At 37.6% G+C, this 27,352-nt stretch overlaps 1 protein-coding gene across 2 annotated transcripts in view; it reads right to left on the reverse strand.

Annotated features, from left to right (window-relative positions):
* Window positions 1–5,628: 5,628 nt before the first annotated feature.
* Window positions 5,629–27,352, reverse strand: part of SUOX (sulfite oxidase) — a 149,436-nt gene continuing 127,712 nt past the window's right edge. For both annotated transcript variants that reach the window (XM_053708117.1, XM_053708116.1), the window contains exons 3-4: window positions 17,509–17,698; window positions 5,629–16,574 (exon numbers count right to left, since the gene is read on the reverse strand). In XM_053708117.1, the coding sequence (XP_053564092.1) occupies window positions 15,117–16,574; window positions 17,509–17,698 (1,648 nt within the window). In that variant the 3' untranslated portion in view covers window positions 5,629–15,116. The remainder of the gene's footprint in view (window positions 16,575–17,508; window positions 17,699–27,352) is intronic.

A 27,352-nucleotide genomic window follows, 5' to 3' on the forward strand; every position in this document is an offset into this window, starting at 1 on the left:
CATAACTGGAGAACTCCTTAATATTGACCATTTAATGGGTGCAATTCAGGTAGAAGCCATTACCAGAAACCAGGCAAAACAACAGAGTGAGCCTAACTTGGTACAATGGAGTCAGGATTCTCCTAGTGAGGACCTGATCACTAGTCAAAAAGAAGACCCCATTGTAGGCATCTTCTATAAACACATAGAAGATCCTGAAAGCAACCCCATCTCAAAAGATGATTGTATTGGCAAAGAAGATCTGAGAATCTTAATACAATCTAAATCACAATTCAAGTTACAGGATGGTTTGTTAATTAGAACCTCCAAAACTGGCATCCAGCAGTGGGTAGTACCCACCAAGTTCAGGGGTCTAATGCTTCAACATGCCCATGATGCTCCCACATCTGGTCATCGTGGTGCCAAACTCACGTATGAAATATTGCGTGATTACGCTTTTTGGCCACACATGTTGAAAGACGTTCAAACCTACTGTCAAGGGTGTTTAATCTGCCCACAGTTCCAACCCACTGCACCAACGCATAGAGCGCCATTGCAGAAAAGGGGGATGGTAATGCCATGGTCAGATATACAAATTGATTTTATTGGTCCGGTAACAAGGTCATCAAGAGGTAACAAGTACATGTTAACAGTGACATGCCTGTTCACTAAATGGGTAGAGTGCATTAGTGCACCTAACAATAGTGCGGAAACATGTGCAGCATTGCTCATCAACCATGTATTTTCCAGATTTGGTCTGCCCCAAAGAATCGAGTCAGATCGGGGGACCCACTTCACTAGCGAAGTGATGACAAAAATGTGTAAAATACTAGGGGTTAAAAGAAAGCTCCATATTGCTTATCGAGCTGCCTCAAGTGGTGGTGTAGAGCGTTACAACCAGTCCATTGTTAAAATCCTCAAAATGTTTGTGAGTGAAACAGGTAAAGACTGGGATGTAAAACTACCTCTAGTCTTAATGGCATTAAGAGCAACTCCAAGTAGTGCTACCAAGATGTCACCTTTTGAACTGATGACTGGTAGAAGAATGGTTCTACCTCAGCATCTGCTGTACCGTACATCAGACCAAAACTTGATAAATGCTGCCAATACACATCAATATGTGGAAAACTTAAGAAAGCACCTGCAATATGCCTTTGCATTTGCTCAAAGGAATTTAGAAAGAGCCGCAACTGCCACTAAAACCTATTATGATCTCAAAACATCCAAAAAGGAATATGAAATAAATGATAAAGTTTATCTTTATAACTTTGGAAGAGATCAGGTTAGGGAGAAGAAATTTCTTCCCTCATGGAAAGGTCCTTTCGTCATTACTGACAAAATATCTCCAGTGGCCTATAAAATACGGATCCCCAAAAATGAAAGTTTCATAGATAAATGGGTCCATATCAATCAATTGCGAGCGTGTCATCCCAGATCCCAACTACAAGTCATAGAGGGAGAATGAAGTGTCATATCCCCAAATGAACTAAAGACATACTGTAGTTTAAAGATGACCAGCTGATGAACATGAAGGCTCGAAAATTGACAGACTATCTACATAGAAGACTGTCCATGATGTGTACGGTCAACATCCTCACCAAATACCACTAACTTTGATCCAATTCAAATACATGTGTCCTACATATTTTTGAATTGGAAAGGGGGATTTATGTCAAGGTATTTGAAATATTATTAAATAATATATAGAGGTATATTTGTCTTTATTTAATAGATCTGTGGATATGAACATGGTCTGTAGGACAAAGGATTAGATCTCCCCCACTCCAATTGCACAGGAGACATTCTTGGCTGAAAGGAGAACAAAGGATTATCTCTGGGAGATATCACACACTCAATATGTTAAATTATGCAATTGTATAATTTAGCAAGGAACTAAAATATAACATAGTTTCAGGATACAGGCAAATATATGGAGACGAAATGTCTGAATTACCCTTTTGGAACTGATCAAAATCATAGAGAAACAACTTTATGCACATGGGTGTTAATTTTTAAATACACATCTGCACTGCTGGCTAAACAGGAAATATGCTGTTTTAAAGACTCTTACAACTCCTCATGGATTGACCCCATGTGGAGCAATAAAGGCCTTGGGAAACACAGACAAATGCTAAGGTGTGACTCTGGAAGTTCACGTAAGCAGACAGCAAATAAACATTTTTTTTTCTCTCTCTGTTTAAATACATGCCCCAGAATGTATTAAATATAGAAATTTGGGAAATTGTCTAAATTCTATATTATTATTACATGGGTATTTGCTAAGCTTGGGAGGTAACTGTTTTAGTCAGTCAAAAATGTGTAATAACCTCTGTTTTTGCTTATATTTTTCAGACAGATAAATTCAGATATACATAGAAATGATATATATGTTTTGAAAACACAAAAGATCTTACTTAGCCTCTGTGTTTTTAAGAATATAAATAAATACTTATGGACCATACACATACTAATGATTGGATCATCTCTAATAATTATTTCTATTTTTATTGCAGACAACCATTGGTCATGAGCATCAATCTTAGAAAGAGACGGAATGCCGCATGAAATGAATTAAGTCATATCATATAAACATACAAATAAATGTTTATAAAGTTTCACATACATCTTTTAAAATATAGTGAGATGAAAATATGGAAGTTACTTTGATGTGATATGACTAGGAGATATATATTTGATGTGATATAACTATGAAATATAAGTTATTTTAATATAATGTTAGATATGTGATGTTTCATATCAAAATGATCAGAAAATTCATTAAGATATAACTTATCCAAAACAAATATTATGAATAGTTGTCGCAGTAAATTATGATAAAAATTAATAACCATTTCATAGAAATACTGACTTAAGCTGTTTCAAATGTTGCTGTGTCTGTTTGTGCTGCCACCTGGTGTTATGTTGCGAGAACTACAGCCAGAAGGTTCTCTCTGGCTGTTAAAAATGAAATTTCCAAGGGCCAATCCGATTTAGACTTCCCAGATAACCAATGGGAAGGTCAGCTCCCGCAGGGCCACCCACAATTTACCAGTGATGGGAAAACCAAATAAAAAGTGAATGCAATGGAGAGAAAGACAGATTTTCTGCTGAAGCTAAAACTTGTAACTGGTTCCTGCTGGACGCGAGATACCACTTTACTTGAGCAAAGCTAATCTACCCTTCTCATTGATTGCGATATACACTTATTGGTGATCTGAGGTAAAATAATTCCTACCAAGAAATATTGGATATCGACTGCTTTTTACTTTGGTAACGTATTCAAGGTTTTGTAAGATAAGTTATATGCATAGTTAATTTGTATTTAATAGATTTAAAGAAACAGTGTGTTTTAGTTAGCATTTCACAGCCTATATATATATTGTTTAAATCTGTGTCTGATTGGCTAAGTAACTCATCTATACAAGTTCTGATATTGTCAGTTAATTTTGTATTAGGATAAATTGAAATTAAATAGCAGAATACATATTATCCTATTGTTTTATAAACACTGTTTAGAATTGTATTGCTTGGATGTTAAAGGTTTTTAGTCCCATTGTGTTAAATAATTAAAAGGCTGAATTGTGAAGGTATATTTTTCTGGGTTTTGTAAGGAGGATAGCATATCTTAAGAGTTGGTTTTAACGCATATAAATTTTGTTTCATTTCCTTTTATTGCAAATATACTTCAATATGTTTATGGATATTAACTAAATAAAAGAATTCAGGTATTTATATTAATTGTATGGTCTAGTAGATGCATGGTTAATTAGGGTTTCTATTTTTTTTATTTTATTGTGTTTGCAACCCTGCCATAAACTTATATATTATTTGGATAAATATACTGACACTGTGATATCATACTTATATCTGCTAAACTTACTATTATTTGGATCATGTATGTGTTGCTTATTTAATATCTGCTTACTATTCAACATTTGGTGTCTTGCATGCATATCCTCCTCTGAGAGATTATATACATCGGGCAATGTGCACAGTGCCTGTATGTGTTTATTTATGCAAATCCCCTTGCTCTGTGTATGAAAGTTGCATACAAGAAACAACTTTTACCTGATCCTGCTGACAAGGATACCCTCTGTTACCCTGTGCACGCTCACTCACTGAGCTCCCTGGGGCGCAGGAAGGAGGTTGGGAGAAGAAACACTGAGGAGGACAGAGGGGGTGTGGAATGGGGCTTTTTATAAAACGGAGCACCTATTGTCTGCAAAACATTGGCATATAGTACTATATTTCATACATATTGAATGCATTAGACTAGTATGTTTAAAGATTTTTAGGAGACTGAGATCTAGAAAATACAGAGTAGAGATTAAACTCAGATCAGTTGAGACAAGCAGATACCCTAGAAAAGATTTAACCCCAACACTGCCTGCTTTGGTTGTAAAGTATAATAATATCATGCCGCATTGGAAAGAGTCTGCAACAACAAGGCTCCTCCTAATTAAAGTGTATAAATATAATATATATTAATTGTACACTCTCTCTAGAGGTATATACCTTGCTACACTTAAGCCTCTACAGTTCCATTATACTCTGTTTTGATGCTACATTGTAGCTACAAATTCTCTCCTTAATATAAGGAATATCAATGCTACAGGCCAGCTGGTTTTGGTGGGGCAGCACTTTTTGTTCCTACTACCTACGCACACTTACTGCACTACACACACACATATACATAAAAACATGTGCACTTGAACATGAACATTTACTTTGGAAATGCCATGGGAAAAAAAGTGACGTTACATCCTCACCAAAAAATATTATGGTGAAAAAAGGCCTAAAACCTGGTGAGGTGGGGGTAGTGGGGGCCGCAGAATTTTGAGTGCCTAGGGCAGCACAAAACCTAAATACGCCACTGCCCAAAAGTAATGAATGCAGCTGTGGACTCTCCCCGTTTTAAGAAGAAAAAAAAAAAAAAGATACCTAGGTAGGCTTTAAGCAGCAATGCATTACTGGGATCTGGTGGCTGCACATAAATACCTCTTGTCATTGGTTCCCCGGATGTGTTCAGTTAGCTCCCAGAAGTGCATTGCTGCTCCTTCAAAGGATACCAAGAGAATTAAGCAAATTTGATAATAGATCATGTGATTTGAAACCGCTTTCCAATTTACTTCTATCTAAATAATGAAAGAACATTTTTGGTTCATGTCCCTAAAACTTGTGACGGATTTCAGTCAATTCTGTGTGACTGGCTTACTCACTTGTTATATATCTAAACTGTCTCATGATAATCCCGTCTTCTGAGATACAATCCTTGTTTGGATACAACTGAGCAGTTTCTTTCTGTATAATTATACCCCTCCACTACTTTGGGTTTTCCTAAGACTATCTTTGGATACAATTAACTTGAAGATACAAATTGTTTACTTTGTATCGAATATGTTTTTGAGACAGTATTTCTTAGTGGCCACTAGAGGGCTATTATTTTAAGGTCGTTTGAATATTTGTAGGGTTTTTAACTTTTAAATGAGCAATGAACATTATTTAAACGGTTTACAATATATTGTGCCTTGATTTTTTTAACAGTTTACCACCTATTCCGTCGTTTTCTATTTGATTATTACTTAAAGAACCACTGAATACAGTAAAATTGCATAACGCATGCATAATAAAGACAATAAAATAACACTCTGAATTTCAAATAAGCAGTAGATTTATTTTTTTCTCACAAATTAATTTTTCTCCATTTGCCGGCGCCCTGTATTATGCGACAGCCACCAGCCAATCAAAAAAAGTGCTGGTACTCACTTATTATTGATTAATATATTGTGCTCAGTAACTTTGAGAAAAGCAAAAGGGAGAAAATTATTTACAATCCTAGATATATTTTGCAGCCCTCGCTTATGTATTTGCGCATCTATACATTTAAATGCAGACATTTAGGCTTCTTAGATTGTTATTAGGCACACAGATATTCTATTTCCTTAGTTGCCCACTAACCAGAAGGCATCCAAAGCCCATTTTTTTTTAGTTTCACTTTTTTCCTGGGGTCACAACAAATATGTCACACATCCTTAGTTCTGCTTTTTACCACGTGACCCATGGGCAGCCAGTTGGCCATCCCTGATTTACACCATGAAAAGTGTCATGGTCCAAACTAGGGCTAAAAGGTACTTTATAGTGTAAGATGGATTTATAAATGGCTATATAAATACTTCTAGGAAATTTATAGCCCAGTATTGGTGAACTGAAGGTGTTTTTGTCTTCTTTAACTCTTCAGGATACAGGAAAATGTCCATAACCAAAACAAAGATTCGTGCAGACAGGATGTCACATGATGGCCACTGATCACGTGACTACAAACAGCGCCATTTGGCTCCCGGGGTACTGCCTGCATTGCTTGGCACATCCCCCCAGCTGGATCCACCAGTTTTTAAAAGAAGGGGAGCAGGACGCCACAAACGTTAGGGCGTTCCATACCGTCCAAAAAAGCACTGGACTTTCTCGCATTTAGAACGTCTGGGGGTTAAAATGGGTTTAATTTAACATGCTCCTCTGTTAAATTAAATCTCTATTTTTTGTAACAAATTCAATTTCAGATCAACCACTTGAGACTTCTGTATTACCAGGTATGGCCAAAGAACGTATTAGTCAAGGTTTAATAATGTACAGTCAGTGAATTTGCTGGTAAAAGCCAACACTTGACTGCCTGTAATTCAAGCTCCAGCAAGGAACAAATTGGCTGCACCAGGTAGAAGATCCCCTATTTATCGTTAAAGGGATATAAAGCACCAGATTCATTTGTGAAAAACTGCTTTGTCCCACACTCCCTAGAGAGTCCAAAAGCAAAATCTGTAACTTGGGTTTTCAATATGCTGCAAATTGCCTAAACCAACTATTTGCCGTTACAGAGTTTGCTTTCTTTCATGTAATTAGCAAGAGTCCATGAGCTAGTGACGTATGGGATATACATTCCTACCAGGAGGGGCAAAGTTTCCCAAACCTCAAAATGCTTACAAATACACCCCTCACCACACCCACAAATCAGTTTTACAAACTTTGCCTCCTATGGAGGTGGTGAAGTAAGTTTGTGCTAGATTCTACGTTGATATGCGCTCCGCAGCAGGTTGGAGCCCGGTTTTCCTCTCAGCATGCAGTGAATGTCAGAGGGATGTGAGGAGAGTATTGCCTGTTTGAATTCAATGATCTCCTTCTACGGGGTCTATTTCATAGGTTCTCTGTTATCGGTCGTAGAGATTCATCTCTTACCTCCCTTTTCAGATCGACGATATACTCTTATATATATACCATTACCTCTGCTGATTTTCGTTTCAGTACTGGTTTGGCTTTCTACAAACATGTAGATGAGTGTCCTGGGGTAAGTAAGTCTTATTTTCTGTGACACTCTAAGCTATGGTTGGGCACTTTTTTAATAAAGTTCTAAATATATGTATTCAAACATTTATTTGCCTTGACTCAGGATGTTCAACATTCCTTATTTTCAGACAGTCAGTTTCATATTTGGGATAATGCTCTTGAATCAATTATTTTTCTTACCTTAAAAATTTGACTTTTTTCCCTGTGGGCTGTTAGGCTCACGGGGGCTGAAAATGCTTCATTTTATTGCGTCATTCTTGGCGCAGACTTTTTTGGCGCAAAAAATCTTTTCTGTTTCCGGCGTCATACGTGTCGCCGGAAGTTGCGTCATTTTTGACGTTCTTTTGCGCCAAAAATGTCGGCGTTCCGGACGTGGCGTCATTTTTGGCGCCAAAAGCATTTAGGCGCCAAATAATGTGGGCGTCTTATTTGGCGCTAAAAAAATATGGGCGTCGCTTTTGTCTCCACATTATTTAAGTCTCATTTTTCTTTGCTTCTGGTTGCTAGAAGCTTGTTCCTTGGCATTTTTTCCCATTCCTGAAACTGTCATTTAAGGAATTTGATCAATTTTGCTTTATATGTTGTTTTTTCTCTTACATATTGCAAGATGTCTCACGTTGCATCTGAGTCAGAAGATACTTCAGGAAAATCGCTGTCTGGTGCTGGAACTACCAAAGCTAAGTGTATCTGCTGTAAACTTTTGGTAGCTGTTCCTCCAGCTGTTTGTATTAATTGTCATGACAAACTTGTTAATGCAGATAATATTTCCTTTAGTAATGTACACATACCTGTTGCAGTTCCATCAACATCTAATGTTCAGAATGTTCCTGATAACATAAGAGATTTTGTTTCTGAATCCATCAAGAAGGCTATGTCTGTTATTCCTCCTTCTAGTAAACATAAAAAATCTTTTAAAACTTCTCTTTATACAGATGAATTTTTAAATGAACATCATCATTCTGATTCTAATGACTCTTCTGGTTCAGAGGATTCTGTCTCAGAGGTTGATGCTGATAAATCTTCATATTTATTTAAAATGGAATTTATTCGTTCTTTACTTAAAGAAGTACTAATTGCTTTAGAAATTGAGGATTCTGGTCCTCTTGATACTAAATCTAAACGTTTAGATAAGGTCTTTTAATCTCCTGTGGTTATTCCAGAAGTTTTTCCTGTTCCTGGTGCTATTTCTGAAGTAATTTCCAGAGAATGGAATAATTTGGGTAATTCATTTACTCCTTCTAAACGTTTTAAGCAATTATATCCTGTGCCGTCTGACAGATTAGAATTTTGGGACAAAATCCCTAAAGTTGATGGGGCTATTTCTACCCTTGCTAAACGTACTACTATTCCTACGTCAGATGGTACTTCGTTTAAGGATCCTTTAGATAGGAAAATTGAGTCCTTTCTAAGAAAACTTATCTGTGTTCAGGTAATCTTCTTAGACCTGCTATATCTTTGGCTGATGTTGCTGCAGCTTCAACTTTTTGGTTGGAAACTTTAGCGCAACAAGTAACACATCGTGATTCTCATGACATTATTATTCTTCTTCAGCATGCTAATAATTTTATCTGTGATGCCATTTTTGATATTATCAGAGTTGATGTCAGGTTTATGTCTCTAGCTATTTTAGCTAGAAGAGCTTTATGGCTTAAAACTTGGAATGCTGATATGGCTTCTAAATCAACTTTACTTTCTATTTCTTTCCAGGGTAACAAATTATTTGGTTCTCAGTTGGATTCTATTATCTCAACTGTTACTGGTGGGAAAGGAACTTTTTTACCACAGGATAAAAAATCTAAGGGTAAAAACAGGGCTAATAATCGTTTTCGTTCCTTTCGTTTCAACAAAGAACAAAAACCTGATCCTTCATCCTCAGGAGCAGTTTCAGTTTGGAAACCATCTCCAGTCTGGAATAAATCCAAGCCTTCTAGAAAAGCAAAGCCAGCTTCTAAGTCCACATGAAGGTGCGGCCCTCATTCCAGCTCAGCTGGTAGGGGACAGGTTACGTTTTTTCAAAGAAATTTGGATCAATTCTGTTCACAATCTTTGGATTTAGAACATTGTTTCAGAAGGGTACAGAATTGGTTTCAAGATAAGACCTCCTGCAAAGAGATTTTTTCTTTCCCGTGTCCCAGTAAATCCAGTGAAAGCTCAAGTATTTCTGAAATGTGTTTCAGATCTAGAGTTGGCTGGAGTAATTATGCCAGTTCCAGTTCTGGAACAGGGGCTGGGGTTTTATTCGAATCTCTTCATTGTACCAAAGAAGGAGAATTCCTTCAGACCAGTTCTGGATCTAAAAATATTGAATCGTTATGTAAGGATACCAACGTTCAAAATGGTAACTGTAAGGACTATCTTGCCTTTTGTTCAACAAGGGCATTATATGTCCACAATAGATTTACAGGATGCATATCTGCATATTCCGATTCATCAAGATCATTATCAGTTCCTGAGATTCTCTTTTCTGGACAAGCATTACCAGTTTGTGGCTATGCCGTTTGGCCTAGCTACAGCTCCAAGAATTTTTACAAAGGTTCTCGGTGCCCTTCTGTCTGTAATCAGAGAACAGGGTATTGTGGTATTTCCTTATTTGGACGATATCTTGGTACTTGCTCAGTCTTTACATTTAGCAGAATCTCATACGAATCGACTTGTGTTGTTTCTTCAAGATCATGGTTGGAGGATCAATTCACTAAAAAGTTCATAGATTCCTCAGACAAGGGTAACCTTTCTGGGTTTCCAGATAGATTCAGTGTCCATGACAGACAAGAGACGTCTAAAATTGATTTCAGCTTGTCGAAACCTTCAGTCACAATCATTCCCTTCGGTAGCCTTATGCATGGAAATTCTAGGTCTTATGACTGCTGCATCGGACGCGATCCCCTTTGCTCGTTTTCACGTGCGACCTCTTCAGCTCTGTATGCTGAATCAATGGTGCAGGGATTACACAAAGATATCTCAATTAATATTTTTAAAACCGATTGTACGACACTCTCTAACGTGGTGGACAGATCACCATTGTTTAATTCAGGGGGCTTCTTTTGTTCTTCCGACCTGGACTGTAATTTCAACAGATGCAAGTCTTACAGGTTGGGGAGCTGTGTGGGGATCTCTGACGGCACAAGTAGTTTGGGAATCTCAGGAGGTGAGATTACCGATCAATATTTTGGAACTCCGTGCAATTTTCAGAGCTCTTCAGTCTTGGCCTCTTCTGAAGAGAGAATCGTTCATTTGTTTTCAGACAGACAATGTCACAACTGTGGCATACATCAATCATCAAGGAGGGACTCACAGTCCTCTGGCTATGAAAGAAGTATCTCGAATTCTGGTTTGGGCGGAATCCAGCTCCTGTCTAATCTCTGCGGTTCATATCCCAGGTATAGACAATTGGGAAGCGGATTATCTCAGTCGCCAAACGTTGCATCCGGGTGAATGGTCTCTTCACCCAGAGGCATTTCTTCAGATTGTTCAAATGTGGGAGCTTCCAGAAATAGATCTGATGGCGTCTCATCTAAACAAGAAACTTCCCAGGTATCTGTCCAGATCCCGGGATCCTCAGGCGGAAGCAGTGGATGCATTATCACTTCCTTGGAAGTATCATCCTGCCTATATCTTTCCGCCTCTAGTTCTTCTTCCAAGAGTAATCTCCAAGATTCTGAAGGAATGCTCGTTTGTTCTGCTGGTAGCTCCGGCATGGCCTCACAGGTTTTGGTATGCGGATCTTGTCCGGATGGCCTCTTGCCATCCGTGGACTCTTCCGCTAAGACCAGACCTTCTGTCGCAAGGTCCTTTTTTCCATCAGGATCTCAAATCCTTAAATTTAAAGGTATGGAGATTGAACGCTTGATTCTTGGTCAAAGAGGTTTCTCTGACTCTGTGATTAATACTATGTTACAGGCTCGTAAATCTGTATCTAGAGAGATATATTATAGAGTCTGGAAGACTTATATTTCTTGGTGTCTTTCTCATCATTTTTCTTGGCATTCTTTTAGAATTCCGAGAATTTTACAGTTTCTTCAGGATGGTTTAGATAAAGGTTTAATCGCAAGTTCTTTGAAAGGACAAATCTCTGCTCTTTCTGTTCTTTTTCACAGAAAGATTGCTAATCTTCCTGATATTCATTGTTTTGTACAAGCTTTGGTTCGTATAAAACCTGTCATTAAGTCAATTTCTCCTCGGAGTTTGAATTTAGTTCTGGGGGCTCTTCAAGCTCCTCCTTTTGAACCCATGCATTCATTGGACATTAAATTACTTTCTTGGAAAGTTTTGTTCCTTTTGGCGATCTCTTCTGCCAGAAGAGTCTCTGAATTATCTGCTCTTTCTTGTGAGTCTCCTTTTCTGATTTTTCATCAGGATAAGGCGGTGTTGCGAACTTCTTTTGAATTTTTACCTAAGGTTGTGAATTCCAACAACATTAGTAGAGAAATTGTGGTTCCCTCATTATGTCCTAATCCTAAGAATTCTAAGGAGAAATCGTTGCATTCTTTGGATGTTGTTAGAGCTTTGAAATATTATGTTGAAGCTACTAAGTCTTTCCGAAAGACTTCTAGTCTATTTGTTATCTTTTCCGGTTCTAGAAAAGGCCAGAAAGCTTCTGCCATTTCTTTGGCATCTTGGTTGAAATCTTTAATTCATCATGCCTATGTCGAGTCGGGTAAAACTCCGCCTCAAAGGATTACAGCTCATTCTACTAGGTCAGTTTCTACTTCCCGGGCGTTTAGGAATGAAGCTTCGGTTGATCAGATTTGCAAAGCAGCAACTTGGTCCTCTTTTGCATACTTTTACTAAATTCTACCATTTTGATGTATTTGCTTCTTCTGAAGCAGTTTTTGGTAGAAAAGTACTTCAGGCAGCGGTTTCAGTTTGAATCTTCTGTTTATGTTTTTCATTAAACTTTATTTTGGGTGTGGATTATTTTCAGCAGGAATTGGCTGTCTTTATTTTATCCCTCCCTCTCTAGTGACTCTTGCGTGGAAAGATCCACATCTTGGGTAGTCATTATCCCATACGTCACTAGCTCATGGACTCTTGCTAATTACATGAAAGAAAACATAATTTATGTAAGAACTTACCTGATAAATTCATTTCTTTCATATTAGCAAGAGTCCATGAGGCCCGCCCTTTTTTGTGGTGGTTATGATTTTTTTGTAGAAAGCACAATTATTCCAATTCCTTATTTTATATGCTTTCGCACTTTTTTCTTATCACCCCACTTCTTGGCTATTCGTTAAACTGATTTGTGGGTGTGGTGAGGGGTGTATTTGTAGGCATTTTGAGGTTTGGGAAACTTTGCCCCTCCTGGTAGGAATGTATATCCCATACGTCACTAACTCATGGACTCTTGCTAATATGAAAGAAATGAATTTATCAGGTAAGTTCTTACATAAATTATGTTTTTTGGCTGCTGTAGGGAGTGTGGACCAAAACACAAATTTTGGACAAAAGCAAGAGATGTTTAATGTCCTTTTAAGGCTGTAAAGGCAAAATCAACACTTGAATTCACTTTTAAAAAAAAGGAGTTTAACTTTTTTTTCTAACACATACAGTATATATATATTAGATTTTACACATTTTCACCATTCCCAGTCAGTTTAATGAAAATATTATTAAAAAATAATAAAAAAACAAAACAAAAAGAGACATGAGACCCCATATAGCACACTTGCCTTCTGCAAATAGTAGAAATACAATCATATACTAAACATATATACAGTAGTTGTATTACAATTATGTTTGGTCAAATCCCAAGAATCATGTAAAAAGAAATAAAAAAGACAACTCTTCATCTAATGTGCAGTTGCGTCTCATTCTTAGAAATTGGCCAACAGGTATACCAAAGCGACAAATATGGTAATAGCTATCTGCTCTCAGACTATTAGTTGAAGTGGGTTTCCTATAAAGTTCAAACGACCATTGTTTTTGAAAATTCAAACATCCAGGAACTAGTTCATTCAGATTATTTTGCAGAATTTCAGATTTTCTTTATTATTTATCTGTGTAAAACATTTTAAATCTGTTTCAAAACCATCCCATAGTAGAAACGCATCTATTTAGCAAAGCCACAATATTAGGTTGGAGAGTATGCTCCTGGAATCTCATCTGTTTGGACGCTTGGAAGATGGAGTATTTAAAGGGACAGTCTACACCAGAATATTTATTGTTTTAAAAGATAGATAATCCCTTTATTACCCATTCCCTAGTTTTGCATAACCAACAGTTATATAAATACACTTTTTACCTCTGTGATTATCTTGCATCTAAGCCTCTGCAAACTGCCCCCTTATTTCAATTCTTTTGACAGACTTGTATTTTAGCCAATCAGTGCTAGCTCCTAGGAACTCCAAGTGTTATCTATTTGAAACACATGAAACAACACCCTCTAGTGGTGAAAACTGTCAAAAAGCCTGAGATAAGAGGCGGCCTTCAAGGGCTTAGAAATTAGCATATGAACCATCTAGGTTTAGCTTTCAACTAAGAATACCAAGAGAACAAAGCAAAATTGGTAATAAAAGTAAATTTGAAAATGATGTAAAATGACATGCCCTATCTGAATAATGAAAGTTTGTTTTGGACTAGACTGTCCCTTTAAAGGGACATTATACACAAATTATTTATTTGCATAAATGTTTTGTAGATCTATTTATATAGCCCATAAAGTTGTTTTTTTTTGTTTGTTTTTTTAATGTATAGTTTTGCTTATTTTTAAACAACATTGTTCTGATTTTCAGACTCCTAACCAAGCCCCAAAGTTTTATGAGAATACTGACGTATACCTACTCCAGCTTGCTCCTGTTTGTGTAAAGGGTCTTTTCATATGCAAAGGAAGGGGTAGTGTCTGCTATTTCCCACTTGCAGTGTGCTTTCCGGCTACCTTTTCAACAGAGCTAAACTGGGAGCTTCTAAGAAAGTTTTTAAACGGTTTTATACTGGATTTTTATATCAGTATCTGTGCATCTTATTCTTTATAGTAGTGTCTATTACATGCAGTTATATGAAAATGAGTGTATACTGTCCCTTTAAGCAATCACTTGTAATCACATTGCATGTACTGTGTCTCCATTTTACAAAAAACATGTTAGCACAGTGCTGAGAATGTTTGCTCAAACATACTGTGCTTTAAGCTCTTACTAGCACTTTAATCTATGCTGGATAACCTTCTTCTCCGATGCTTTCGCTCTTTACTAATCTGGTTAAGTATAATTTAAAATTCTAGCACTGGTACCATTAGCATGTTTTGCACTTCATTATATACTAATCTTTTTAATGAAAAAAAAACTCCTGCTCAAAGAAAAGGAAAATAGAGAAGTTTATAGACTTAACTCAACGCTCACAAATACACAGACAAACTAAAGCTGGATCATTTTCACACACCGCCAGCTGATTCTCAGTGTCTGAGCATCATGGGAAATGTAGTTACAAAACCTCTGGAGCACCAAGGTTAGACACCCATGGTCCTCTAGAACATAAATTACTATACAACTTCTTCAACACCACGGAGGATATATGAGGATGTAGAAGTGCTACACCGATAGGATTAGAAAGCCTCAAGATTGGTTTTATATAGAACTTTTTTTTTTTTTTTTAGTATATTATGTTAACAATACTGACTATTACAAAAAAAGCCTCATAGGGCATCTACTTTCTCTAGTGTTTCTCAGATCTAGAAGTCCATGTAAATAACGAATATGTTCGAGCAGGTTTACTTTTCCATATACTGATTGTGCTCTCCATTTTTCACAAGTAAAAAAATAAATATGCTCATTTTGTAGGCACTTTCCAGACAGTGGAATAGTAAACCGCTGTTAATGTCTATTTACTGTGACCTGCACACGGTGCCAGGAATTGTTCAAAACCCCACGCAAGTTCCAGATTGGGGCCACAGTATCCGGCTGTACATTGTAACTGGAGTCCACAGCCTTACAGATAATAGTGATTTCTGTTACATCAGTTGGCAGTGAGGCACTTAGCTTCCACTGTTTCCATGCCCAGGCTTTCCCAGTATTCTGCTCTTCTCCAGTAAGTTCTGCTACCTTCCATGTATTCCCACCATCAAGAGACACATCCACTCGTACTATTTTCCTGCCGCCACCACTCCATGCATACCCCTTCACCGTAAACTGCCCTTCAGGGGAAGGGTGTATTTTCTGACCTGGGCGTGGCTCTGTGATTGCAGATTGCACTGGCAAATCCTGTATTGCAGGAGAGGAGGCAAAGTCTACAGTGTCCCAGTCAATACATGGGTTAAAGCCCTTATAATCATTCTGTTGCCAATGACTACGGCTCTCTTCTTCACTTATCAGAATTCTACCAAGCCACTTTACATTGCGGGCTCCAACAACACCTGGCACAATTACCCGCAGAGGAAATCCATGGTCCCTTGGTAATGTTTCCCCATTCATCTCATAGGCAAGCAGGACATCCGACTCTTTACTCATAGCATGTTCAAAAGGAATTGATGCACCATAGTTTGTCCCTGTTAAGTCACGGTCAAGCCCTTCAAATATAACATGTTTGGCTTTCGGGGTGTCCTCTGTGTACCCTGCGTCTAACAAGACATCTCTAAGACGTGCTCCTGCCCAGCAAGCTGTACTGATTGCTGCAATGCCCCAGTCCAGCCCCTTCACTAGCTTCACTGCATTCATCTCAGATCGCCTGTTCCCTGCACACTGCAAAGTGGAGGTGATTTCATAACGGCGAAATTTGGTCTTTAAATCTGAGAGAGACAGGATAAGTGGCTGCTCCTCATCAGCTCCTTGAGATCTGTCTACAACTAGTTGGTAATCATCAGGATTAATTTCCGGTACAGGTAAGTGGTTCCTTTTGAAAAATAATTCATTAGGGGTTATAAAGCTCTCTGTCAGTAGCGCGGCAGGGGGTTCTGCATTAAATGGCTTTTTACTGTTTAATTTTAGAATGGGGTGTCGAGGTGGATCAAGTGCATAAGGATCAGTGACAGCTTCTGGTTCCTCTTTCTCTTCAGGACTCAACACACCAACCTTATATTCATTCAGTATTTCCATAACATGTTCATTCTTGTGCACTCCATAAAGAGCCCAGAATGGCTCCAACGCTCCTCCAGCAGCCATTAAGATTCGTCCGCCCCCAGGATGCAATTCAATAAACTCTGTTATATCAAATACTTCTCCTGCATAGGTTACCCACACTCTGTCTGCCATGCTGGCATGTTGGCGCACTTCCTCCCTGGAATACTGAGGCAATGAAGATGTAACAGGATTCTCAGAAGACTCTGCTTGGGCAACCTGTGGGGGGAATAAAAATACACAACACCAGGAATGAATGACAATATACTCATATTTCCAGAACTTTCTAGGCAAATCATTGTTCTTCTAATGAGCACTTGTCATTTAAAGTGACATGGAACCCACATTTTTTCTTTAAAATTTACTTCTATTAGCTATTTTGTTCTCTTGGTATCCTTTGTAGAAAAGGATATCTAGGTAGGCTCACAAGCTGCTTATTGGTGGCTGCACATATATGCCCCATGTTATTGGCTCACCCAACGTGCTCAGCTAGCTCTCAGTAGTGCATTGCTGCTGCTTCAAAAAAGGATACCTACAGACCAACACAAATTAGATAATAGAAGTAAAAAATGTTGTTTAAGATTGCATGCTCTATCTGAAGCATGAAAAGAAAAATTGGGTTTCATGTCCCTTTAAATATAGTACTTGTTAGTATGATATAAACATGATTTAATTAAAACAAAAACAGAATTAAAATAAAAACACAGTATAATAGAACATTTTCCTGAATCCCACTTGATAAACAATGTCAGCCAGCTGAGAGGGAGGATTCATGTGTTGGGTACAAAATGCTGGAGCTAGCTGTATTTTATCAAAAATTTAAAAAGCAAGGGTGCAAGCCGGAGGAAATGACTCCATCTCTTAAAAAGGGACATCATATTTATATATATATCTTCCCTAATCTACTTTGCTGTGGTCAATTTATATATAAATGGGCTATCAACACTCACCAAGCAATGGTATAGCATTGTGCATGGTGAGTTTTCTGAATCTCTTCATCAATAAGCCTAGACAAGGATAAATTTTGCTTAAGAAAAAAGAAAAGAAAAAAACAACTCAGCAAATAGAAATATAGAGAGTATACTCTCCCTAGCTGCTACAAAATGTACTTATATGGCAACTGCTAATACTTCGGGCTACAGGATAAACATACTCTTCTCCTTGCTGTTTCATAGGCCAGGACTGTCCCTAGTCCCAGTAATGCTCCAGTTCCTACAATTCTCCATTTCCAGCTGCGCGTACTGGTATCTGTGCTGGCTCTGGTTTCAGTGCTGTGCTTCCGATCAGTATGCCTGTTAGCTGTGCAATGTCGTAACCACACACCCATTGACTGTCCATGTAACCTATAGAAGCAAAAACACAGAACAAGCGGCATAATTAATTAAATGTATATGGCCATGTATACTCAAATAGTAAATTTGATTGGCGCAGACCCTTAAGCGCAATTATTTAGACCAAAAAGATTCACAAGCAGCTGTTGAGAGCTTGAACACCTAAATCCCAAGGACTTCAAAAGAAAAAGACAGGGAATTCAGCACATCTTTAAATTATGTCCAAAATGTATTAAATGTGTCACAATTCACAATATATTATAAATGCATGTCTCAGAAGTAGACGTACACGTCTCCAACCACACAATGAATATGTTCAATAGTGCATTCATCAAGTACAGACATCCAATTCTAAAAACAATGTAGGAACTAGGACAAAGTATGTATCAAAGGGGTTAACACCACAGCTGTGGCCAGGCTCCAAAGTAAAGGATAATGCCTGGACGGATATACAGATAGGATCTATGTTATCCCCTAGTACATATCATATGTGTACACGCTGAAAATTAAAAAATAGAGAACGTCAGCAGAGAAGACAGCAACACCCAACCTCCACTGCCCCAAGTGCAAAGCGGGAGGGAAAATAGCTAGCGAGGATAGTACCACCGGGATCTATGTTGCGTCAATCTTACAAAACTGCAATAAAAAGTATCTAATCATATTGAAGGGGCATTGTGCGGCCGAAACTGCAACACATATGTGGAAATAATTGAACCGCAATCACGTTTAAATTTCAGGATCCACCCTATATGAACTGCATGGGCTGCAACTATAGCTCTGTATACTGCCATAACTACACTTTGTATCAGTATGTGATGTTTTTCTGTTACATTGCAAACCATTTATGATCAGATACATTTTCTTGCAGTTTTGTAAGATAATGGCAGCATAGATTACGGTGGTACTATCCTCGCTAGCTATTTTCCCTCCAGCTTTGCGTTTGGGGCTAGTGGAGGTTGGGTGTAGCCGTCTTCTCTCCTGACGTTCTCTATTTTTTAAATTTTCAGTGTGTACACATAGGATCTATGTTATCCCCTCGTACATATATCTGTATACCCATCCAGGCATTATCCTTTACTTTGGAGCCTGGCCACGGCTGTGGTGGTGTTAAACCCTTTGATACATACTTTGTCCTAGTTTCGGCATTGTTTTTAGAATTGAATGTCTGTACTTGATGAATGCACTATTGAACATATTCATTGTGTGGTTGGAGGTGTTTTATCTATATCTATATGGCCCACATGAACTAGCAGTCTCCTGTTGTAACAAAAATAATAATAAAAAAGCACGTGATAAGAGGCTGTCTGTAGTGGCTTAGAAACAGGCAGAAATTTAGAGGTTTAAATGTTATAAAGTATATTAATAAAACAATGTTGGTTGTGCAAAGCTGGAGAATGGGTAGTAAAGGCGCTGTCTATCTTTTTAAATAACAACAATTTTGGTGTTGACTGTCCCTTTAACATAGAATATATGTGTAAAACATAAGTGACTGGCAATGCTACAATCCAATATCCAAATAACATTAAATATCATCATGAACTCTGTCCTAGTTACAGAACATATCTTCTAAAGAATCCACTACCATATAGTTAACGGAGAGGAGGAGTTATTAGTTTATTTGTAAAAAGGACAGAACAATAAAAAAATAAGATTGTTGTGTAAATATTATACTGTTTTTTGTAGATGATTTGCGGAGTTTGATTGCATTCATACTTTCCTGCTTGTATAGCAGAATTAAAACCTGACATTCCTTATTGGACAGTGTGAGTGTGTTGAATGTGCACTAATTTTGTGCACTAATTTTCTCATATACTACAAGTCTAAAGAATAATTGGTAAATCATAAAACACCTTTAAATTGTGTAAACTTGCAATGTACATACTTTAGTTTTATTACTTGATCCTGATCTTGTATATGCAGTGATAATACCCACTCTCTGATAACTCCCCATGTTTACAAAGGAATCTCACTAAAGCTATAACTGCAGAAGTGCCAGCCACTTGTGACCATGGTAAAAGCACATCGTAGAGGATTTTATTACAAGACCAGAGACTCCTATTTTTGCATTAATCTGTCTTTACTACTCAATGCAGCCTTTTAAAGAACAATAACATTAAGATAAATAACGTAATACATAAGAAGATGAGAGAAAAAACAGCCAATCAGCACAGAGAACAGGCTATAAACTGAGTACACAGCAAACATTCTCCCTCTTTCTTTTGCTGCTCAAAACAGATAAGTTGTGCATTATATACACATGTTCATTGACCTTGTATATATTTGTTTGTTTATATATTTTTCGTTTTATGTAATATTTTGTAGCCTCATTAAAAACCTTGCTGAACGTTTTTTCCCTACTATTTCCTTTTCTTTTTAGCAAATGTCGTTTTTTCGTTTTATAATATTAATGTGTTTTTTCCTTTCATGTGTTCTATAACTTTCCGTTTTTTCTTACCGGCTAAACAGTTTCTCATTTGACTAAGCCCTTCTATATTTATGTGTCTTATGTGTCTCCTCTCCCTTCCTGCTCCTGTCTCAGCCGCTCCGGCGCCATTTTGTGGGCCGTCCCCCTCCCTCCCGCCCATTCACGCTGACACGCAATTTACCTCAGTCAGCCAGCCGCAGCTTTCTAGGTGGTCGAGTTGTAACATTGTTTGCCGTTACACTCGACATTAGTACATATTCAGTAAAAAAATTCCTTTTGCAGGCCTGTATTGCCATCTACTGGCTTTCATTATATATATTATTGTGAATTGTTAGTTATTTAAGAAAATCGTTTCATTATTGTGATAAACGTTTTACCCTTCATACCAATTTAATTTCAAGTTAAAAATCGTTCCTGACATAATTTTCTGCTAATATTTATATATATCTATATTAGTTTATATATATATATATTTTATTAAGGGAGTTATTTTAATTATATTTATTTCTTACATATTGTATTTGGTTCAGACATATTTTAATTCCACAATGTCTGATATACAAACAGATACATCTCCCTTAACATTACAAACTGTACAAAATATGATAGACTCTTCTATGAATAGTTTATTTGATAAAATGTCCTCTTTGATGGGAGGAAAACAGAAAAAGATTTCTTTAAAAAGAAAAAAAAACATCTATTGCCTATAAAGCAAGCAAAAAAACTTATTGAAAAATCTCGACAGCTTTTAGCTGATCCTATTGTTCCTCACAGCAAAGGAAGAAAACCGCTGTCAATAGAACCCTGCACCCCGAGGGTAACCAAACGGGGGATACTTACATATGCAAAAAATTAAAATATAATGATAAAGATATTTCTAAAAATCCATCTTCAGAATCAGAAAATTCAGATGGTGATGAATATACAGATATAAACTCTGATAATTTCAATGAATCGGATAACTCCGACGGACCCCCTGCGGCAAAAAAACAGAAAAAGAAAATTTAAAAAGTTTTATGATTTCAGTGAGGACGAGGAAGATTTTGTTGACTGTCTGGGCAACCCCAGATTCAAACCAGACGAATTACACCATCACCGGTCCGCCAAGTGGTGTCCCCCCATAGACTTAGCCAAATTTATTGATTATGAATTACGTAAGCCCCTGAAGAAACAAACCCGTAACAAGATGAAGGCTGAATGTCCTCGCCCCCTCTTACCTAAAAATGCATCTATCACCCCAGAGGTTGACCCCAAGATTTTAAAATTCATTGGCACCCCTGGATACAAATTGAAAAAAGGGGTAGACAGATCCTGGAAAATTTGCCAGGACAAACTTCTGGATTCTGTCGGCCCTCTGACTAAACTATTTGAACTGTCCGAACAAGGAATATCAGAGAATTGTCCTTTGGACCCTTACGTAGTCAGGGAATGGGTCCAAAGACTGCTTTGCTTTATCGGAAATACCAACTGTGCCATGTCTGGTGAAAGACGTCGGAACATTTTAAGGAAAATAGACCCCAAAATTTCAGATTTCTCTTCAAGCAATATTGCATCCGATAAAAATGGTCTTTTATTTGGTGATTTATATTTAAAAGATCTTAGCCAATACGTAAACACTTTCTCCAATTTGAACAAAGTAAAGACATCAGTGAAGAAAATGTTCTACCCTAACCAAAGTTTTTCTGACAGGGCCGGGAGAGGCAGAGGCCGCTTTCCCGGCCGTCAATCCTATTTATCAAGGTCTCACTACTTTCCCCATCAACCTAAATACCACCAACAATTCCAGACTCAATACCAAAGAGGTTATTCAGAACCATCTACCTCTTCCTTTTTCCCGACAAGAGGTCGCCCTTGGACCCAGAGAGGTTTCAGGACCAGAGCCAGAGCTAGACAAGCTTCTGGTAAGTTCTTTATTTCCTCCTCTTCCTTTTTTCCCAGAAAAAATTGGTGGCAGACTCGCCCTGTTTGCCCAAAACTGGGCTTCAATTACTTCAGATCCTTGGGTCTTACAAACAGTTTCAGGTATTCTCATAGAATTTATATCTCCCCCAATCCAAATCTCTCTTCCTCATCCCATTCATTTTTCTCGAGAGGACGCTCTTTTGGTCAAAAAGGAAATTTCAACTCTTTTTTCCAAAAAAGCGATTCTTCCAGTTTTCCAACCCCAAGATTTTTACCTGAGCAACTTGTTTTTAGTAAAAAAGAAAAACAATCAGTTCAGGCCGGTCATAAATCTGAAGACACTAAATGCTTACGTTGTATACCACCATTTCAAAATGGAAGGAATACACTTACTAAGAGAGTGTTTAAGAGAAAACGACTGGTTGGTTCGTTTGGACCTCACAGACGCCTATCTAACTGTTCCAATCGCTCAAGAACATTGGAAATTTCTGACATTCCGCTGGGAAGACCAATTTTGGAACTTCACTTGTCTTCCTTTCGGCCTGTCTTCCGCCCCTTGGATCTTCACCAAGTTACTCAAACCTGTAGTGGCTTGGTTGAGACTTCAAGGTATTCGTCTGATAATTTACTTAGACGACATTTTATTAATGGACCAAGACTTTTATTCTCTTCAGAATCATTTAACTTCCACAATTTCCTTACTAGAATCCTTAGGCTTCATTGTGAACAAACAGAAGTCTGTTCTTTATCCTACAAAATCTTTAATTTTCCTAGGATTTCAAATCGACACAGTGCTTTCCACTTTGAGTCTTCCATCAGACAAAGTGAAGAACATCAAAAAAGAAATTTCAAAAACTTTATCAAAAGATTCAGTCCCCATCAGAACTATAGCCAGAATAGTAGGTTTACTATCATCCTCTATTCAGGCTGTTTTTCCTGCCCCCTTACATTACCAAGAACTTCAAAGATTGAAAATTCTTCATTTGAGGAAAGGGTTTTCCTATTCTCATTTGATTCCTTTGTCTACAGAAGCCAAAGAAGAACTTTCTTGGTGGCTTTCTCATTTGGAAGCCTGGAATGGGAGAGCCATTTTTGGCAGAACTCCAGATTTTGTCATAGAATCAGACGCCAGTCTTTCAGGCTGGGGTGCACGTTGTGGTCCTTCCATCACGGGTGGCAAATGGACATTGGAGGAGAAACGTTTCCATATCAATTGTTTGGAATTATTGGCTGGCTCGTTTGAAGTCAAAAGTTTTGCCAAATTTTCTTCTCCAGTTTCTATTCTCCTGCGCATGGACAATATTTCAGCAGTGCAGTATCTCAATCGTTTGGGAGGCACCAAGTCAAGAAACTTGTCCAACATAACCAAATAGTTTATTCATCTTTGTTTAGACAGGAATATTTCCATCAAAGCGGAATATATTCCAGGACAATCGAACGCAGCTGCAGACTGGGGATCTCGTTATTTAACAGATTCCAGCGATTGGAGATTAGACAGGAAAGTTTTTCTATCCCTTCAATCTCTCAGAGGTCCCTTTTGTTTGGACCTTTTTGCGTCCAGGACCAATTTCCAGATTTGCCCATATTTCAGCTGGCGCCCGGATCTAGAGGCAGCGGCCATAGATGCTTTCCTTCATCCATGGCCTCCTCAGAAAGCTTATGCTTTCCCTCCCTTTTCAATGATCCCGAGGACAATTTCAATGGTTCGCAGGGATCTCCTTTGCCTGACAATTGTGACACCCTTTTGGCCAGCCCAATCATGGTATCCCTCCCTTCTGGAGATGACCATCAATCCCCCAATTCTTTTTCCCCTGCTTCCTCACCTGTTAGTCAACCCAGAGGGCGATTGTCCATGCTATCAGGAGAAGAGACCCTTGGAGAATTAGACTGTGATAATATCAGGGGACCCTGGTCCCTCCGAGGTCTTTCGGAGGGAGCTAGGTCCCTCATTCAAGATTCCTGGGCCCCAGGTACCCGCAAATGTTATTTTGCTGCATGGTCAAAGTGGTCTAGCTGGTGCCTGCACAGGAACTTGGATCCCGTTTCTTCTGATTTAAACGATATTGTTAACTATCTTTCCCACCTTTTTGACTCAGGCCTGGCTTACAGAACCATTAATGTTCATAGGTCAGCCATTTCGGCCAGACATAATTTAATTAATAACCTCCCTGCCGGCAAACACCCTTTAATTTGTAGAATTCTTAAAGCCATTAGATTAAAACGTCCTCCTGTTCCCAAGCACCAATTTTTTTGGGGATGTAGACCTAATTTTCTCCCTTTTCAAATCTTGGCCTGATAATAATTTATTATCTCTGAAACAACTTTCTGCTAAACTTGCTACTCTTCTTTGTCTAATTTCTTTCAGAAGAGTATCTGATGTGAAAGCTTTAGATTGGAACTCTAAACGTTTCTCTCCTGAAGGAGTTACTTTCTTTCTTTCTCGAAGAACTAAAACTTTGTCTACATCTATTTTCTATCCTTATCTTCCTACTGAACCTTCTCTGTGTGTGGTTGAATGCCTAAAGTCATATGAATCTAGAACACTATCTTTTAGGAAATCTGACTTTAACCAACTTTTAATCTCTTTTGTCCCTCCTCACGCTCCCATCACTTCTACTTCTATTGCTAGGTGGGTTAAATGGGTCATGAAAGAGGCCGGTATTAACATTTCTTTCACTGCGCATTCTGTCAGAGGTTCTGCGGCTTCAAAAGCCTTTTTAAAAGCGGCTCCTCTTCAACAAATTTTACTTGCAGCAGACTGGTCTTCTGATTCCATTTTTAAACAATTTTATTTCAGACCCATTCAACATGCCTCTCTTAATTTATTTTCCTAGTATGCTTTAAACTTGCAAAAATAGGAGTCTCTGGTCTTGTAATAAAATTCCGATTATCCTAATATTTTGAAAGTATAATCTAGATTTTATTAAAGACACAGACGAGTATTTTCCCTCCTCAGAAATAATTATGTTTTCTCCCACCCTATTTTATTACGATATGTTATTAATATTTTTTGTCTTTAACAGCATCCATGTAATTTCAATCCATGCTCACCTTCTGGATTCTTCCCTACAACTCAGAAGTGTCATCTTTCAACCATTGAATTCTGGACATCTTTTTGGCCTTCGATCAAGTTCAACTGTTCATGGAACTCATTCTATCAACTCTACAGGAAAATGGCATTTGTTATCCTTTGTTGTTTCGGACTTTTTGGATGTTTCATGATGCTTAATATTCTTTTCTTTTTGAGCATCGACTAGAAAGAGGGAGAATGTTTGCTGTGTACTCAGTTTATAGCCTGTTCTCTGTGCTGATTGGCTGTTTTTTTCTCTCATTATAATAAGCTTCTGTTAGCTTCTTATTATGTATTACGTTATTTATCTTAATGTTATTGTTCTTTAAAAGGCTGCATTGAGTAGTAAAGAAAGATTAATGCAAAAATACTCGTCTCTGTGCCTTTAATAAAATCTAGATTATACCTTCAAAATATTAGGATAATCGGAATTTACAAGCACGTTACAACAAGAGATTAACCCCTTTGTGCTGGAATAATAGTGTTCACATTCCTTGCAACACTACATAATATTGCTACAAACATTGTTTCAATCAATTAAAATGCAAAAGGCCTGTACACACTCCTGAGACTCTTCAAACGATACCCAGAGAAAGCAAAATTGGAAAGGTGTGTGTGTGTGTGTATATCAATATATATCAATATCTCACTCACAAAATGTAGCCTTATTTTGTTTCCAATGCAATGCTTAGTTGTAAATATCTGTGTGTATATGAAAATACTTTACTATCCCTTTAAGTTAAAACAGATCCTTAAAATGTGCATTTGTGTACAGTGGATACTTAAGAATGACACTGATGGACAGACAAGACTATGTTGTGCCAAAGAATAATATTATGAGTGACAGATGCATATTCAGGTTCACTAACTGTGCACAGTGCAGACATATGGGTGAGGCTGCAGAACTTCTATGATTACATAAGCATGTAAGGGGAGCATATCAGCAGCAGACTACTTGATAAGATAAAAAGCTGTAAAAACCAATTACAGCAGCAAACAAAAGAAAGTTTCCTATTAGCCTTGTAGGAAAATGAAAGTGCACAGAGTTTATTTAAACAATGCAAGCACACTAGAGGTAGAAACCACCTCACACTTCTGAGGAAAAAAGGGAAATATGTCTCTAATACAGGTGTGAAATATACCAGATGGCTTTTCAGTGATAGTCACAGATCAAAATTTTAGAAGGTTTAAGGGCCACATGAAAATGTATTTCTAGTAAAATATTTCCTACACACGACGTGCAGTGTCACTGGGGAGATTTATGTAAGGTTTCAGGGTACCCTCCTTATGGTTTTCCCTCTCGGGAAGGTTTCTTGTAAGTTGTGGTCACCCCAAAGCCCAGTTTTGTTCAACAAAAAAAATTAAAAAAAAAAAAACACATGGCACACATGGTTGGTTAGGTTTTTTTTTTCTTGGGAGACAAAAAAAATAAATTAGGGAAGAGGGCATGTAGCCCCCAAGCTGTAGGTTGGCCATCCCAGGCTTATATGAACACACTTCTAATAGCTTGGAATGCCACAGAATAAGAAGTCAAAAACCATCTGACCGGACTATTATCATCAGTTATTTGTAGAGCACCAACAGATTCCGAAGCGCTGACTATTGGCTGTTCCCATGATAATATTTAATGCATTTGCATTTAGGCTCGCCAACTTTTCTAAAAATAAAATGGCCATGCTCATTACCATAAATTTGCATAAATTATACATCATGCTTAGGAACTAAAGCTGCTATAACTGATTTTAAATAATAATTGGTTTACAATTAGATTCTAACACACCTAGATGATGTTTCCCCATGATATCTAGCTACAGAAACCTTGTGCATTTTAATGAATAACTCTGCAACACATATTTAAAGGGACAGTACACTGTAAAATTGTTTTTATATTAACGTATTTTCAATGACTTCTTATACCAGCTGCAGATTATAACATTTATGAGAAATTGCATTTTCAGGTTTATTTGTGTATATCAAGTAGCTGGTTTTGTGCTTTTAAACTACAACCTATTACAATGGGTTGAGCGTCAGGTAATATCAGATCTCATTATGTTATCACTTTTATGTACACAGACTTGCTCCCTTATCTTATATTTGTCTAGAAATCCAAAGCTTAATACTTCGAGAACAAAGACACTTATCTACATAAAGTAGATAGCCAAACCAGTACTGAAACAAGAATCAGTAGAGGTAATGGTATATAAATAAGAGTATATCGTTGATCTGAAAAGGGAGGTAGGAGAAGAAATCTCTACGACCGATAACAGAG

The sequence above is a fragment of the Bombina bombina genome, chromosome 3 (genome assembly GCF_027579735.1).
Source record: "Bombina bombina isolate aBomBom1 chromosome 3, aBomBom1.pri, whole genome shotgun sequence".
NCBI lineage: Eukaryota > Metazoa > Chordata > Amphibia > Anura > Bombinatoridae > Bombina > Bombina bombina.